The 17,897-nt window shown below is 43.1% G+C and overlaps 1 protein-coding gene across 1 annotated transcript in view; it reads right to left on the reverse strand.

Annotated features, from left to right (window-relative positions):
* iqgap1 (IQ motif containing GTPase activating protein 1) overlaps positions 1 to 17,897 on the reverse strand; it is a 75,819-nt gene that overhangs the window by 25,054 nt on the left and 32,868 nt on the right. Inside the window, exons 5-17 of the mRNA XM_079555136.1 lie at positions 16,184 to 16,260; positions 16,043 to 16,110; positions 15,546 to 15,659; positions 14,477 to 14,655; positions 12,748 to 12,835; positions 10,290 to 10,447; positions 10,037 to 10,121; positions 9,796 to 9,959; positions 8,066 to 8,226; positions 7,865 to 7,980; positions 7,507 to 7,670; positions 1,878 to 1,968; positions 1,386 to 1,550 (exon numbers count right to left, since the gene is read on the reverse strand). Of these exons, the coding sequence (XP_079411262.1) occupies positions 1,386 to 1,550; positions 1,878 to 1,968; positions 7,507 to 7,670; positions 7,865 to 7,980; positions 8,066 to 8,226; positions 9,796 to 9,959; positions 10,037 to 10,121; positions 10,290 to 10,447; positions 12,748 to 12,835; positions 14,477 to 14,655; positions 15,546 to 15,659; positions 16,043 to 16,110; positions 16,184 to 16,260 (1,630 nt within the window). The remainder of the gene's footprint in view (positions 1 to 1,385; positions 1,551 to 1,877; positions 1,969 to 7,506; positions 7,671 to 7,864; positions 7,981 to 8,065; positions 8,227 to 9,795; positions 9,960 to 10,036; positions 10,122 to 10,289; positions 10,448 to 12,747; positions 12,836 to 14,476; positions 14,656 to 15,545; positions 15,660 to 16,042; positions 16,111 to 16,183; positions 16,261 to 17,897) is intronic.

The raw sequence follows: 17,897 nt of genomic DNA on the forward strand, positions 1-17,897 counted from the left end.
GCGATGAAAGCAAAAAACTAAGTGCCTCACCCACTCACTGTCATCGTTTAAAGCAGAGGTGTCCAAACTTTTATCATACAGAAGTCTATACAGCATGGAGGACCACAGACCTACTGCAATAAAGAAACCGTTATTTACACTAGAATGTAGCTCTGTCTCACAATAACGTTAGCTTTTGACGTTCCAAGAATTATTAAATTTGCTGTAAAACACTCTACGTAAAACTCAAGGGCCACAATTGCACTTAAGGCATCCCCTGATTAAAAACAGATATGAAATCAAATCAAATAATAACCCACTGTGGAATTAAAAAACTTGAAAGCATAACCATGACATGAAGCAATCCCCATACTGTGTGGAGTGGTTAACATCAGTTATAGTCTGGTCAGTCAGTAAAATCAATGTGACTGTACTGTGTCTACTGTTGCTGACTGCACCATAATGTGTGGGCTGAATATTTAATGATCTGAGTGATGTTTTCTGTATAGCTGTAGTATAATAGTGTGCATTTTAAAATACTATAACCAGTACACGTACCCCTGGACAGAGGGGACCCTCCAGGGCTGTCCACTCACCCTGTTACTATTTGCGCCTGCTTTGATTGAAAAACGTAGGCTTTCAATCCGCAAATTTGAAGAATTAAAATGTGTCGATGCTGCCGATGTGTTCTTGTTCATCATTAAACCCGAGTCATCTATCAAACTGATAATATTTCTTGTTATTAATCCGTTCAGATGCTTAGACTCCTTGGGGATCAAAGGGAAGGACCGTCAGACAATATTTTGATAATTGATACTTTTTATAGAACGTGAACCTCTCTGCCTCAGGACTTTATGGATGTACATTTTCTCCAGTACAGAGGATTTATACTTTACTCAAGTAGTATTGGTGTAGAGAACTTTAACTAACTTTTACTCCATTACATTTGAAAAGTAAATTATAATACTTTCTACTCCACTACATTTCTATAAAGGCTCCAAAGGAAAAAGTCAATTTGTCCATGTGTTTGGTTCATATAAAAAGTCTAAAAAAAACTTCTATGAACAGTAGGTGGCGCTGTGCAGATGTACCGCTGATGCCACTGACTCACGACAAGGAAGAAGGTTTGTCCCCGTCGTGTTGCCGTAGAGACGGGGATTTTTCCTTTTCATCAAAGTTATTTCTTCCTACCACTCAGTTAAACTCGCTTGTATTTCATACTGTATACTTTGGATACTTCATTATTTTCCACAGCAAACACTTCAGAACTTAATTTCACAAAATTTGACTGAGCAACTTCTCCTTTTGTTGCAGTAATATTTGACCAGAAGTGTCTGTACTTCCACTAAAGCAATGAAACCATGTACTCTGACCAGTTCTGTTTTCTATAATGTTTGTGAAGTTACCCTGAGCCTTCTGGTCCTTGGCGCTCTTCAGGTCGTTCTGGTAGGTCTCCTGGCACTCGGAGGTGAGGCCGTACAGTCCGGCGCCGGGGTTCTTTAGGGCCGTCAGCGTGTGGGCGGGGTCTCCCTGGTCCACGGCGGTGTTTATGGCCTGGATGCACTGAGAGACTGCGGGGCAACAGGGAAATACAGCTCAGAGATGAAAGGTTCGTACAAGCTTTGACATTCAGTTCTTACTGCCGACTTAGTCTTAGTCTTGTCCCTGTGATTTGTGAAGCATTCGTTGTATTTGCCTCCGTCCTGGGCTTAAATAAAAAGTTTGGTCTATTTTTTACTCTGACATTAAACTAAGTTGGCCATTGCGTGAAAAATCTAAACGTATAGTGTAGAAAAGCCGTGTAACACTGCGACTATAACACAAATCTACGCCTGTATTTGCAGTAGTGGTAGGAGTAGTAAAATGGTAGTATTTGCAGTAGCAGTAGTTGTACTTACAGAGCAGGGCATCCTCTGTGTCCTTATTGGCTCGGCGAATGGCGTCTTGAATCTCGTCCAACCACAGAACGGCGGACGGGTCCTGCGTTTCCTGTCACACGATCAAATTTAAAATTTATATGTGTTTCATACAACGTAACAAGACGCTACACTTATTTCAAAGCCTAAAGCTGTGTCCTCAACACCTGTCTGTGTGACTCCTCTGGACCAACTGGGAAAAAGCTAACTCATTTGGGGTTTTCATACATAATGGTACTAATTTAACACTTGTGAAGCAAGCTCTAAATTAGTACCAGGTTCGATTCCCGGGCGTGTGTGGAGTTTGCATGCACACGGGCAGACCCCCTCCAGTTTGCATACAAACAACAAGTCCTTGGTAAGGTTGGTGTTTGTGGACTTTTCCACCGCATTCAATATGGTCCAGCCTCATCTGATGGGACAAAAGCTGCTCCATATCGACGTTAATCCACATAGAATCTTGTGGGTCCTGTCATTTTTGACAATAGAGAGTTAAAGCACACCACAGACTATCTCAACAGGTGCACCTCAAGGATCCGTAATGTCCCCGGTTTTATTCACACTGTACACCGGTGGACAGCTACAAAATGAAATGGACATATTTACAGAATGGTGCAAGTACACTGCAAAAAGTAATTAACTAGATCAGTATAAACATCTCAATTTGAGCATAATAATCCAAATTTTAGTTGTTTGGACTAGTTAAGAAGTTCTTGGGCATTTGTCCTAGATTATTTCACTTGTTCTGAGATGTTTCTGACTCGTTTCGATACATTTTGTCCTTATTTCAGGTCATTTTCTTTGCCAATGGGGTAAGAAAATTGATCTTATCTCATTTTACTTTCTTATTTCAAGCGAGATTTACCCTAGAACTGGTCTGAAATGTCCTCAAGCAAGCAAAGTAAACTTGGTCCGATCAGGAAAAGTGTCTAAATGAGTGAAAAGCGCTCAAAACAAGATACATTTCCTCAATTCAAGTCATTTAAGCCAATGCTTGATATTCCTAGCACCCTTACATCAACAATGAGGCATTCGAACGTGTTGAAACACACAAATATCTTAGTACAACATGAGATCACTAACTTACATTTCAGCCCAACAGCAAACACATTATCTCAAAGCGTCAGCACCTCTGCAGGCTTAAAGGCCATGAGTCAGTCCTCACAGCAATCGATAAATGCTTCATTCAGTCAGTCATAACATTTAATATGACAGTTTGGTTTGGATCCCTCAGCGTCATTCACCGCAATCCACTCAACAAAATCATTAGGCTGAGCAGTAGAATAATCGGACAGGAACAGGTGCCACTGAAGAACATTTAGAATTAAAGAGTCAGGTCTAAAGGACAACAGTTCGCCACAGACATCACACCCCCACTGCACAGTCAGCACAGCCCACTCTCAACAGAATCGCGCAGTAGTGGCTCCTCCTGAAGTGAACACAGTGACATTCAGACTTTTATTTATATTTCATTTTTATACAATCAATACCATCAAAGATTTGACATTGACTTTTACTTTCAATCCGTTTATTTATTATTAGTGATGCACGCGCTTCAGTTGCCGGCTCTTTGGGGATTTCTCTTGGTCTGAAACAGGCTGAAGTGGCTCTTTGACTTCGAAGGTTGTAGACACGAAGTAGCTCGACACAAACCCTGCAGTTCCCCTGTTTCTCCAGCAGAGGACGCCCTCCGCCTGTCAGCCCTCTGTTCCCGCCACAGAGGGGTGTGTGTCTGGCCTGGTCTGGTTCAGTTCGGACAAAGACTCTTCTGTCCCAGTTTGTAAATATTTGAGCGAAGCCTGTGATTTCTGGCTCTTTTTTTTTTTTTTATGTTTGGGATTTGCTCTGTCAAGAAACGTCACATCAGTGTAATCGACAGAAATATTCCTTAAAATGTTGTAGATTCCAGCACAGAGAGAGCGAGCCTGCATAACCTCGAGATCGGGTTTCCCCACAGTGTCACAACACTGACCTCAACTTCTGCTTTTCACAAACTTTTAACAAGGGACTGCAGAGTTTCCAGTGTCACCAGAAACACAGTCCCATCTAAACTCTGCACAATCTAATCGCAGTTTGAAAGATGTCCAAACTATTACCAAATCACAGACTGCAACTAATGTATTTGCCAGGTCCAAATATTCTCTTGTGTCAAACGCAACAAATCAGTGCATATGTCATATCTGAAGGCGAGACGCTGCAGGTGAATAGGGAAACTTTGAAATGTTTTTTTATGTTCTCATCAAAAAATAAGGCATTTTATGTCTAAAAATGCCGAAAATTCCCCGAAATCTAACTAATGGATCGAGCTAGGTTTATTTGTGACATATTCGTTACAAATACTTTTTTAGAGGGGATTTTGAATCTTGCTTCGTTTTCAAATAAGCTGTTAAAATTGCCTTTTTTCCTTGCTTTTTGAAATTCAAAGCTCAATAGATCAGGCCAGGAATTAGATATTCAAAAAACCCTCTAAAAAAAACCTTCAAAATACTGTTACGTCCTAGAATGGAAAGTATGGAGGCTGTATGAGCAACTGTCGCACCAATGTGAGAAAAATGCATTTGGAGATAATGGCCCTTGAAATGACAATTTCCCAAATAAATCTATGCAGAAACATTGAGTCAATGAATAATTAAACATGCTGTAGTGAAGATTAGGGATGTCTTTGTTTCCAGGTAAGTTCATATGTTAACACATGAGGCAGCACTGTTTTGGGGATTTAGCTGTTGAGTGCCAACAATCCAGACCCTTTTTCATGATATTTGTAGCACCACAGCGTATTCTGTGTTCTAGCTATAGACACAGGCTGTGGCTCGTTTGAAAGACGAGACTCTAAGCTCTCCGTAGGTGGAAACAGTTTTTTTCTGTAGGCCTCGGTTCCTGAGAAATCTAAGATAAACAGAGGCTAGTTTTGATCAAAATCACAGATTTTTTTCTAGGAACGGAGATATTGCATGTTTTATGCAACACTCTCCTTTCTGATTAACTCCTCTCCAACTCTCTCCTCTCTGGACAGACACTAAGGTTATGTGAAGAGGCAAATGCCTAAATATCAGAGTTTCAACTTCAGCAGAAAGAATAATGGAATCCCATGTGACTTTCTTTAATGACATTTTAGGCCTAGTTGGTTAGATTAACAGTTCATACACTACCTGCCCAAATACTCTACCGGAAAAAAAGCGAATATTTTCACTTTTGTGGTTCAGGAATGTTACCATGTTTTTATGTTAACATAAGATGAAGGGAACATATTTCACGGATATGCCACATCGCCTTTGTATTTATTGAAGAAATAAAGCAAGATGCAAAATGGCATTTTCAGCTATGAACTGTCTTGACATATCAAATGGAATAACTTCAATATAAAACAAGGTTCGGCATGTACTGTGTATATGTATCTATGTGTAATTTGACATTGTATCACCTCACAAGAAATCTTGTCCTCGTAGGTGCCAAAATAAACAAAACATGTGTTTTCTTAAATCGAGGAAACAAGATGGCCACCGTAACTGAACTTCCTTATATTCAGTAAGTTGTAATACTGTATCTTCAGAATGGTACAAGATTTCCCCATGAAATGTACACAGTATATAAACTTCATCAACCCACAGCAGTGGTCAAGATTTGACCTTCATGCGTTTAAATAGAAATATGTGAATGAGTTGGTGAATGTTGACTAAAACCAGACTTAGAGAGACTTATTCATGCATTTGTCTCCAGCAGGTTAGACTACTGTAATACGACCATATTAGTCCAGTGCTCCGGTCTCTGCACTGTCTTCCTGTCACTCAGCGAACAGAATTTAAAGTCTTTTAGAGCCGAAGTAAGAGTGAGAACTTCAGGGAGGGGTCTCCTGGTGGTTCCCAGAGTTAGGACTAAACACACTGAGGCTAAAGCTAAAATCTGGAACCGTCTTCCTGAGGATGTGAGACAGGATTCAACTCTTACAATGTTCAAATCCAGGCTGAAAATAGTTTTTTTTATTTTAACCCGCGCATGTGACACTCAAAGTATTTGATCAGCTCTTCGCTTTTTACTGTAATTCATTTTCATGTTGATGTTTTTTTTAACTTTCTTTTTATTTTATGCAACTGTGAAGCACTTTGAATTGCGCTCTACAAACAAACTTGCCATTGCTCATTTTCAGCGTCGTACTGCCCGTCCTATAATGAAATATCTACAACATAACCGGACCACAAAAGCGGATATTCTCCTGAAATTTGCACTGCATGTGTTCCTGGTAGATGTGATCTGGGGCTGCTGCAGCTGGTCAGGCTTAGGTTCAGGAACATTGTGTCCAAACAATGAGCTTGGTGACAACTTGAATGGCTGCAGTCCAGACAGTAAACGCATTGAATATCTGTCCGTCATCAAAGCAAGATCTTGGAGAAAAATTATTTAAAGAAATCTTTGTGACGTTGCAGAATTTCATCCAAAGAACGTCGCCGCGACTGTGCCATAATCACAGCTGTAGGTCTATCAGATTATCGGGGGGGCTTTGCTTTGATTTGTACTTAAGGTGGCAATGTATATATTTATTTTGATCCTGTGGCTAAATCTGGATCACAAAGCTCAGAGAGGTCGGGATTCTGAGGATTCTTCCAGAAGGGTGCAGCTCTGTCCAGCGGCACTCACATCACTCTGACCTCATGTTCTTTACAAACTGGATAATGGAGGGTATTCATGGCCCGGTGTTTGTTCAGTGTCCTTTATGACCACATTTGGAGAAACAGGAAGTCCCGCCCTCGCTTTAAAACGAGGCTTATCACAAACAGCGTTTCCTCCGGAGTCAGGACAAATACCTTCAAAAAACACGAGGCTGCACAGAGGACTGGGGCAGCATTTAAGAGGCCAGTCTGTCCCAAAACACAAAGAGGCGCTGCCACTTTTAATGAGGTTACTGTAAATGTGAAGACTGAACCAGGATTAAACCGAGACGCTGCCAGTGAATAGGGAAAAAAAAAAAATGTCTCTGTGTTAGCCGCTAATGCAAAACACTGTGTTAGCTGTTAATGCTAAACTCTGTGTTAGCTGCTAATGCTAAACTCCGTGTTAGCTGCTAATGCTAAACTCTGTGTTAGCTGCTAATGCTAAACTCTGTGTTAGCTGCAAATGCAAAACTCTATGTTAGCTGCTAATGCTAAACTCTGTGTTAGCTGCTAATGCTAAACTCTGTGTTAGCTGCTAATGCTAAACTCTGTGTTAGCTGCTAATGCTAAACTCTGTGTTAGCCGCTAAATTGTACTTCAGAGTCAGAAAGCCAGTCAGATGAAAAGCATGAAATAGTTGAATGCCTTGGACTTGGTATGAAAACCTTCAATATTTCATGAAAGATTAAGTGTAATCATTGTACTGATAAGAGATTTGTGGATGATTCAAAGCACGCTCGGGTTTGTGCAGATAAAGGCACAATGAGGACGGTTTCTGCCAGATCACATCAGATTAAGAGAACAGCTGCTACAAAGCAGCAAACAGGTATTTGAAGCTGCTGGTGCCTCTGGAGTCTCCAGAACATCAAGGTGTAGGACCCTCCAGAGGCTGCAGTTGTGCATAAACCTTATTCACAATGTGCTAGCGCAGTGGTAGCATTTTCTGGAGTATTTGAGGTTCTTACATGAGCCTTCTCCCTGCGAGCCTCCAGTAGGACGTTGTGGTAGTGCGTGGCGAGGTCCGGGTTGAGGTCGTCGAACTTGGCCGCTGGGTTTTGGAGCGAGGCCAGAGTCTTTTGGGCGTCGCCTTCGTCCAGAGCCTCGTTGATCTCACCGATGGCAGCGATCCCTGGAGAAACCAAACAGTTACTGCTCTGTTCCTGTAGACATCAGGATTGTGACATAACTGCATCGATTCCCAGTTAGCGTTTAGTTACACCGGTGGGGGTTTTAGAAGGTAAAACAGTCAGTGTGGAGTTCGTTTAGGTGTTTTGTTGCCTGTATGTATATATTTTATTTGTGTTATATATTTGTGAGTCTTACTCTGGTGCTCGTCGTGCACAGTCTGGTTGACCTGATCGATACACGCCTGGATGTCGTTCCACGTCAAAAAATCACTTCCTGCTTCGCCTTTCAGTCGTAACAGCTCCTCCATGTATCTGCAAACAAGCGCAGATGTTAGTTTTACAGTAACAACAGTGTGTGTGTGTGTGTGTGTGTGGGGGGGGGGGGTTGTTTCTTCACCTCTGTGCGTACTCCTGGTCCACGTTGCTCAGCCCGGTCTCTGGACTCGAGAGCAGGTTCCACAGTGCCGTCTTATCCCCTCGATCCAGCGCCGCGTTCATCAGCACCACCGCGGACAGCATCTCCACCGCCACCATCAGCTCGGGGTGGGACAGTGCGCCCTACAGGAGACACACCATTATCCGGGTTATTTCAAACGGTTTGTACAATGTGCATGAGGATTTCACGAGGAACTCCCGGAAGACACGGCGGATTTATTCTACATTAGTTCTCTGGCATTTGTTCCCATCAACATATCTCAACCTCCTGACCCAGCGCCTTTTCGTATACGTTTACATTTGCGAACAGCAGGTTCAAAGCGTGTGCGGGTCGGACGAGGTTTTACTGTGGGCCCTGGTTGCAAAGGCAAAAAGAGACAGCCCTGTTTTTTTCCCACGCCTTTATTCATTTCATCTATAACGCTGATGACTTGACACATGACCACTTTTCTGCCATCGCCTCACACTGGTGTCCAGGACCAATGTCAGGACCAGGACACGGCTGAGTTTTCTCTTACCATCTATCACTCCATCTCTTCACCTGTTCACCCCCAACTTTCAACACTAAAGGATTCTCTCCCTGTCACAGGCTTCACCCATGTAGTCACATTTTTCAGCTACGGCAGAAGTCTTTCTTCTTGGAGAATGAGTGGCCTGGCTCAACACATCGGTCCAATCACGCACTGAGAGACGGAAGCGTCACCTGTTACCACCACTCACTCTTCCAAAACATTAAAGATGGCGGCGCGGCGACCGATACACTGTTTTCTTCTGCTCTTTCATCTGTTTTAAATCATTTGGAAAATCTTTAATCCCTAAAATCAGAGAAAGAAACAGCATTTGAAGCATTCCTCGTAAAAAAAAAAAGGACGTTTTTGAAAAGGCTTCCTGACGCTTGTTACTGCGACGTATCCAGCGTTGCTCTAATTGGTTGATGCCGTCTGTCAATCACGGCCACCGGGAAATCCTTGAGATCATGCTACTCAGCTCCCTCTGATGAAGGTCTTTAGCTTTAGCATTCGCTTGTATTAGACCACTTTAGCTAGGTCTTAAAGGTCTTAAAGGTCCTATATCATGCAAAATCAACATTTTGGAGCTTTTAGCCAGGACAGGACTTTCTTCAACCTTCCTAAAGAAGAGGCCACTCGCCAGAAATTGGAATTTCTTTCCGGGATTCAGCGACTATGGTGTTTTTCTGTGACTGTCACTTCACTGATGCTTGGTGAACCTTGGTGAACCTTCGCTAGAACCAAAATGGATTAACTCTTATAACCAGCGATGATGGAGCAGCCAGAGCGGTGGTGAGTCAATCCAAACGCGTGTTAGCTTGTGTGTTAGCTTGTGTGTTAGCTTGTGTGTTAGCTTGTGTGTTAGCTATTTACGAAGCTGTGTTGCAAGTGTGAACTCCTAATAACTGCATTGTGGAGAAACTTCACTTTTTGCTGTGATGTTTATATTTCTACTACAAAATGTGCATCGGCTGTATTCACTCGGGGAGGGGGGTGGAGTTAACTGAGTCAAAGCGTTGTGTCTTCCGGGTTTGAAAAATACCTCCAGAAAATACTTAATAGTGGTAGAGGTACAATATATCATATAAATGCCTATACTTTACTGTGGAATGGCTAAAATAGCATGAAACCGATCCTTTAAGCTTTAGCATTAGCTTGTATTAGCCCACTTTAGCCTGGTTACCTCTGGACTCTGCTGCTGGAGGCTGCTCAGCTCCCTCTGATAAAGGTCAGCCGCCTCAGGGTAGACCGTGGGCAGCTGGGCCTCCGGGTTCATCAGCTCCTCCACCGTTTTCTCGGGCACTCCGGCTCTGATCGCCGCGTTTATCCGCTCCACCGCCGCCACCACTGTGGAGTAAAGAGAGAACACGTGAGACTCTGACAGCTGCTGATGGAGGGAAGCGTCTGGGGAGAGGGAGACTCACTCTTGTTGTATCCGTTGCTGAAGTCGTTGGCCGCGTCGACTCCGTTCTGGAGCTCGTCTTTGGTCAGAGCTTCGCCTGGAGACACCTGCAGGAGAGGGAGGGTACTGCGCTGTGACATTCCACTCGAGCACTTTGACCTTTGACTGAGGAAACCCCTTTACTGTCAGGTATTGCCTGGGAAACTCCAGACTCACAGAGGGACATACCCTTTAGCTTCTGTGCAATCGTTTTAGGTACTCGCGGCTACTCTCACCTGCTCCTTGGCCTCCCGGTCGGCCTGCAGCTGTTTGAGGTACCAGCCCTTGTTGTTGGGGTCGAGGTGGTGCAGTCCCAGGGCTCGGAGCGCCTCGTACAGTCTGTCCTCGTCTCCGCTGAGGAGAGCGGCCTCTGCTGCCCGCAGCGCGGTGGCCTCTGGAACAACAGGTCAGCAACACCAGTCAGCAACAGCACCAGTCATTACACACTGCAGCACAACCATTAGGCAGGTGAGCTCTGGGGAGCATTTTTGGTTCTTTTTCGTGACATTTTCTGTGTCAAATTCAAAACTGTTGGATTAAAGCATCCTGAGGATTTTCAAATCTTCATTCGTTTATTATAGAAAATTAAAAATGTTATCGTTCACATACAGCATTTACAGGACATATTAGAGTGTTCAATGTATTTAGAACTAGAGATGCACCGATCCAGCTTTTTTGCTTCTGATACCGACACTGGGGGTTTGAATATTTACCGCTATGCGATGATGGGTTTTCTTTTAAGACAGTCTGATATTTTTCCAATATCAGACTGTCTTAAAAGTGGCTATGAATGAAAAAAGTTCATTACATTGGCAATTATATCTATTAATAAACAATTAGAAAAACATTGCACAAGGATCACTGGACTTTTCTTCACTAAATATCCTTGGCTACAGGCTTTAGGTCACATTAATGTAAACAACTCACATAATCTGATCATTGTACCTAATATCTCATGTCATTTATCCTTTCAAGCATTTCATAAACTAAAATGCAAACACAAATATTTCATGCTATTTGCTGATCCACTCATAATGTCTGTCCCAGCTCTGATTAGTTGACGTTAGCTTTAGCTTGCTCTTGCTAGCACATGCATTTAGTGTGGCAATTAAAAACACCCTTTTGGAGTTCAAAACTAACTACAGAATTATCCAGGTTCTAATAGGGGCGGGCCATATCGTGTCACTATCGATATCGCAATATTTTTTATATCGTTGTCATGTTGTTGTGAACACGAGATCATTTATGTTCCGCTCAGCTCCATCAGAGCAGCATTAACACTGACTGTAGGACACAGGGGTTGTGCACACTGTGAAAAGTCAAATGAAATGAAGGATGTAAACTGCTTGAGTAGATCATTTATGAGGAAATTAGTATGGAGCCAATCAAACATAAGAAATATCTTTGCATTAACCTCCCCATCAGGCGTAAGGCTGGGATTTTTAAGTAAGCTGTCCTTTGTCGATCAGTATCGTAATAGTAGTATCGTTATCGTGATATTTCTTTGTATATCATGATAGAGATTTTAGGCCGTGTCGCCCTGCCCTAGTTAAATTTGTTGCTGATGTCCCATATAATATTTTTTTCCAATATCAGGTCCGATACCCGATACCAGTATTGGATCGATGCATTCCTATTAAAAATAGGAATGGGAACTGGGTTTTCTTTGAGCATTTTATCAGAATCTTCTTAATATTACAAACTTGCAGGCCGGAGCTGCTGCAGATTCACGACTACAGATCCACTCATCACTTTTGCTTCATTACACGCAAAAGAGTCCACGTGGACATGTGCTGTTTACGAGCATACACGTGGATCTACTACAGACTGAAGGACCAAAACAACCATACATGTGCTTCTGCTCGCGGCACACAGACACCATTCAGCCGTCTCTCTATGGGAACAGTGTGGGCCACTTGAGACCACTTGGTTTAGGGTGCAGCGCTCCAGACCGCTATGGAATCGACAGACAGGGGGCGCTGTGGGACTGGTGATGGGGGAGAGCGAGCATGTCTTTCTCGATAACTGTTCTGATCTAAAAATGCTCATCAGAGTAAATTCTCATTTGAGCTATGCACATTCTGATCAGTGTTTACGGTTATCGGAGGTGGCGAGGGCTCGTGAGAGGCAACATTTTGGTTTCAGAATGAGCAACACTTTGAAAATGCCCCGGAAACAGGGTTTAGTACCGATACTCAAATGATACACTTACTAATCACCGCTGTAGACTCTTTCAATTCATCTTCTATAAACTACATTGCACATAATGATAAATGCTTAAAGGGGCTAGATGCAAGTTGGCCATTTTAGACTGACTACTGCCACCTCAGGTCATACGTGTAACTGTGTCTGAGCTCATTCTACACATTAGGACATGGCTGGAACATGTAGGGGGAGGAAAATATTTAGTTTAAAAAAAAATTAACTCCATATAGTCCCTTTAACAATGATCTTTTTAGTTCAATGACGCATTTGAAACAGCTGAGACTAAATAACCAATAGTTTCACTTCCTGATCCTCCGAGCGGCCAACCATAAACCCCTCCCACTCTTGTTCCCCTTTGCTGCGCAGCTGTTTCAATAAAGAGAAAAAAAGAACACAAAGGACACTGCTCGGTCCATGTGGCTGTAGTGACGCTATGGAGAGTGTCGTGGTGAAAGCCTGATGGGGAAGATCCTAAGTGTGGTCACTCACGGTTGACTTTGTTGACGTTGCCCTGGATCTCCGCCTGTGTCAGCAGCTCGTCGTAAATGTCGCGCTCGGCTTCAGCGTTCTCCATCTGCTGAGGGGACAACATGGCCGTCAGTGGAAAACACACAGCCAGGTTAAAGGCTCTTTTATTAGGTTTTATTACAGAGCATCCCCCGCCGGGCTCCGAGGCCCCGCCGGGCTCCGAGGCTCAGCAGCCCAGAACGGCACCTATACATTTACCGCTTCGTCTGAGAGGACTCGCTCAGGTCGCACGTTGGAAAGGTAAGATCTTTTTTTTTTGTTCATGCAGATTCAAGTTTCTCCCGGAGACTGCGATGTCACTAGGGCTGCGTATCCCCAATTTGTTCTTATTTTCCCCAAAATGAGTGACATGGAGATCAACCCATTATTGTGTATTTGCAGATCTTCCACACATTATTGTTCTGCTTTCTGGTTCTAGATGAGAAATATTTTAGTATAGGGATCGGAAAAAGTATCGTTCAAGTATCGGTATCGAAAACAAAGTTATCGTTAAAGCAGTACTAAGTAACTTATTTACCTTAATAAATCCTTCCCCTAGTCCCAGTGGGGGTAATACAAGTGTTTATGGGATGATTGGAGGGTCTTATATCTCCCCCTGGTGTCTCTGGCCAGAAAACCATGTTTGCAACTTGACTGCCACCGGTCCGGAGAAAGCAATACACACTAATGGAATCACGAAGAAGAAGCTAACAGGCTAACGGGTAAAGCTAACTGCGGGCTAACGTCACTTTAAACAGTATTTACAGCCAAGTTTGAGTGAAAAAAAATATGTCCATTGTATAATTGGATGCACAGTAACCCTCTCTCCCTTCGCCTTTCCTGTCAGCGTAGTATTTACTCTCCAAGACAATTAATAAATTAAAAAATCGTAACTTGCTACACCTGCAGTTGCGCTTATGGCCTCTAGGGGGAAGAGTTACTTAGTACTGCTTTAAAGCACATGTATTAAAAAAAGTAACTGTCTGTCTGTCACCAAAAGAATTCACCTGTAATAGTGATTCTGATTCTGAAATAGCAACGTAATTGACCGCGCCTTTACTTTCCATAACGGTGGCCTCTGTGATGCTCCAGGATCAATTGTTTTTTTGAGTTTCTGGTAGGTTTTCACTGCTGAAAACAACAAAACATTTGATCCACCGGGACGGAAAGTAAAGGTGTGACGATAACTCCCCATACAGCCATTGGGTCATAATAAGATCAATTCCACACATACAGTTGGCACTTGTTCCACTGGCAGTGATGCTCCGTCTCCTCCTAAACTCGTTTAAACCGGTGAAGAGTCGTCCTGAATTTTCGTCGCTCTATGTCATCTGACACCGGCCTCGTTTATTTTCCGTTCTCGGAGAAACAATTAAAAAGCGTCTCCCGCGGCGTCCGTTAAATCCTGGTGATGCGGTTATTGTTGATCTGATTGAGTTCATCACCGTTCAGAAGCTGCGGGCTCGAGTTCCATTCCCACAGCCCTGAGGAGCCCCACAAACACACACAAACAAACACACACACGCACACACACACACACACTCTCCATCATCCAGACACTTTTACACCTGCGATCGACCCACGCCCCGGACCACTTATTTATTGTATTGACATGAGACTGATGTTCTTTTACTTTTCGTTTTTCGGAGTCGACCTAAATATCTGCAGATTCTGGTCCCGAGTCTAACCCTGGTCCAGCGGCTCTTCTTACCCGCTTCCTGGAGCTCTGGACCTTCTCGTCCTTGGCGCGGTGGAGCGTGTTCTGATAGTCCTGGGCAGACTCCGGGTCCAGCTGGCCCAGCATGGCGTTGGGGTTCTGCATGGCCGTGAACGTGCCCTGGGGGTCTCCGTGGTCTACGGCCTCGTTGATGGCGATCACCGCCGCGTGCACTGAAGAAGAGAGTGTGATTACAAGTCAGATCCATTCATGCCCACTCACATATTTAATGAGGAAATGGGCCATTTTCAGCTTTTTTGTCTGTGACTTTGTTTTTAGAATGGCTGTTGAAGGATTAGGCCACCGTTTTTACATACTGAGATATGCTCTTACCTCACTTTAGCCGAGTTAATATATCCCCGTCTGGTCTTTGTCCGTGTGCTCTGTCACGCAAACGGAGCACATACGCAGCCTCTCCCACATGTCACATAGCTCCAAAAAAGCTCACGATAGAAGCTACCAAGCTCTTCCACGCGCAGTAACTCCTAAAGGTTATTGACGGAAGTGAGCGGGGGAAGTCTTTAGGAGTTACTGCGCGGACGTTTTGCTCCTCGTATCATTACGCCTCACAATATAGTCCCCCTTTTTATCTGCTTATAAAATCGACATGCTACATTTCTGTGTAAATATACTTCGCATGAAAACACTTCACGTAACTTTATTTCAATAGGGAACACGTGGAAGAGCTTGGTAGCTTCTATCGTGAGCTTTTTTGGAGCTATGTGACATGTGGGAGAGGCTGCGTATGTGCTCCGTTTGCCTGGCAGAGCGCACGGACAAAGACCAGACGGGGATATATTAACTCGGCTAAAGTGAGGTAAGAGCATATCTCAGTATGTAAAAACGGTGGCCTATTCCTTTAAAGTGTTAAAGAGTAAACTGAAGTGGATTACAAAGACAAATAAAACATTGCATACATGGAGACATCTACAGCCACTTTAGTGCAATATTGGCAATTGCCACAGCAACAAGTATTTCACCCCCCAAAAAATCATTTGATTATGTGAAAAATGTCCAAACAAGGGCTAAACATGATCTCTGTGCTGTGATTGGCTGTTCTTACGTGCGGCCTCGTCCACCGACAGCTCATTGGCCAGGATCCCTCCGATCTTACTGAAGGCCGGCATCTGGATCCCGTATTTCTCCAGCTCTGACTTCATGTTGTTGATCTCCTCCTCTGTGTGCACACGCAAACAAGTGTTCATGCAGAAAGTCAGAAACTGAGGAACCACTCACCCATTCACACGCTCATTCATACAACAATGTACGCAATACTTACATAGAAGTATTTACACACAGTAATGACCGAATCAATGGACCGTTTGTTTAAGTGTTTACAATAAAGCAATTCCAAAAGGGTCAATTTGCTTTTTGTTCTGTTAAAAACCTACAGCCCCTGAAACTCATCCATCTTTTTCCTTTAACACAGAGATCAGCAGTCTGCTCATACCAGTCACCAGGAGTCATTTTGTATTTGTATGTTCTCTAAGCTACATACTGTATTTATGCATATAGATTTCTTCTCTTATGTGAAAGTGAATACATCTGTTGAGGTCTCACCTGTGAAGTCCACTTTCCCGTACAGGTCCTGGATCTGTGGGGCCAGGCCCAGTTTGAACAGGTACAGACTGCAACCGGGAGAAAACAGTCAAATCTGCGTCGCGTTTCACATTGTGGCGTGTTTGTAACGAGCGGACTGACCTGAGCGCGTGGATGCAGTAGATGCAGCGCGGCATGTTCTTTCTGTCGTAAATGTCCGTCGTCTCGGGATAAAAAATCTGGAAAAATACAGAAAACTTGAAAGTCATCCAGGTCAGCAGTAAGAATGAGCATAAAGCGCGGGATGCACAGATCTGACACTGGTATCGGTCATCGCAGCTGATCCTGGAGAAAACACAATATCAGTTCCAAATATCCGATTCTGAACCAACACCTCATCATTTAAAAAAAAAACTCTCTGCAAGTGAATATGGCTGGTTAGTCTTAACCGCCGCGAAAGCACCCTTGATTGCAGTTAGCAGCAGCATGCTAATATGCTAACTGCAATTAATCAAGAATCAGAATCTATGATAGGAACGTCTACAGTAGTAAAATACTATTGGCCACTGCTTGAGCGGCTAAGTGTTTAGTTTATGAAATGCTGTTAAAGAATAATAGATCTAGCATATTTGTCAGCGATCCTTATTGTCTTTCCATTACAGTTTATTATTAATATATGTAATTGATCATTGATATGGAAGAAAAGATGAGACTTTTTTGATCTGACACTGGAGAAAACATTTACTTTTTTTTACTTTAAAGACTCTTGGTATCAGTTGGTATTGTTTATCGGTAGATCCTCAAACCCCCACAATCGGTATCAATAGAAAAAAAGCTGGATCAGTGCATCTTCAGTCCATCTGTAAGACGCTTTAGTGCATGTCCAACCAAACTTTGTGCAAATGGTCGTGTTGACTAGATTTACTGAAGAGGACGGTTTGGGAATTGATCATGTTTGAAGTATTGTTGGAGTATTTGAAAAGGGTTAGGTATAATTCTCACGCAGACACATGCAGGAGGGCTGACGGAACGCCTTTCATCAACATCGAGAACATCATTTGGAATCTCGTCTCCACTTTTGGACACCTTTATGAGACAGTCATGTGGTAGTTTATCACCACAGAGAATGGAGTGAATGTACGACTGTCTCATGTAAAGCGCTTTGTGACTGTGTCTGTGAAAGATCTTCTTCTTCTTCTTCTTCGCCGAGACAGAAGGCGTTGGACTTACGGATTGTTTTTGTCACACGTAGGGCTGGGTACCGTCACATTTTTCCCAATAATGGTACTTTAAAGGGACCAGATGCAAGTTGGTCATTTTATGCTCACTACTGCCACCTCAGGTCTTACGCGTAACCGCAGGTTTTATGTCAAAGGGATATTTCAGGATTTTTGACAGAGGGCCTCATTTCCTAGTTATCCAGAGTGTTGCTGATTTCTGGAGATATTATTATTTTGTAATTCATGCAGTTCTTATATTTGAAGAGTTTCGTGGCGCTAGGCTAGTGCAAGGCTAGCGCATTTCTATGGTATCAGCTAGTCTGCATTAAAAACAGTCTGACCCGCTCCACAGAGCACCTGAGGCAAATCACTTATAACACCAGACTAACAATATAAATGTCTGCGTCCATAGAATCATGTTTGGAATATAACTGACCTGCATCACATGAATGATCGCATTTTGAGGGACTATTTTCTAGCAGATCTCTCCACCGCCGCGTAGCTTATACAAACCACGAAGCTGATGCTGCTCAAATATAAGTTATTTGAAATGCAAAATGGTTAAAAAAAAAAATCAGCAACACTCTGGATAACTAGGAAATGAGGCCCTATGTCAAAAATCCTGAAACATCCCTTTAAGCTTGATGGCTCATTCT

This window comes from Gobius niger, assembly GCF_951799975.1.
Source record: "Gobius niger genome assembly, chromosome: 4".
NCBI lineage: Eukaryota > Metazoa > Chordata > Actinopteri > Gobiiformes > Gobiidae > Gobius > Gobius niger.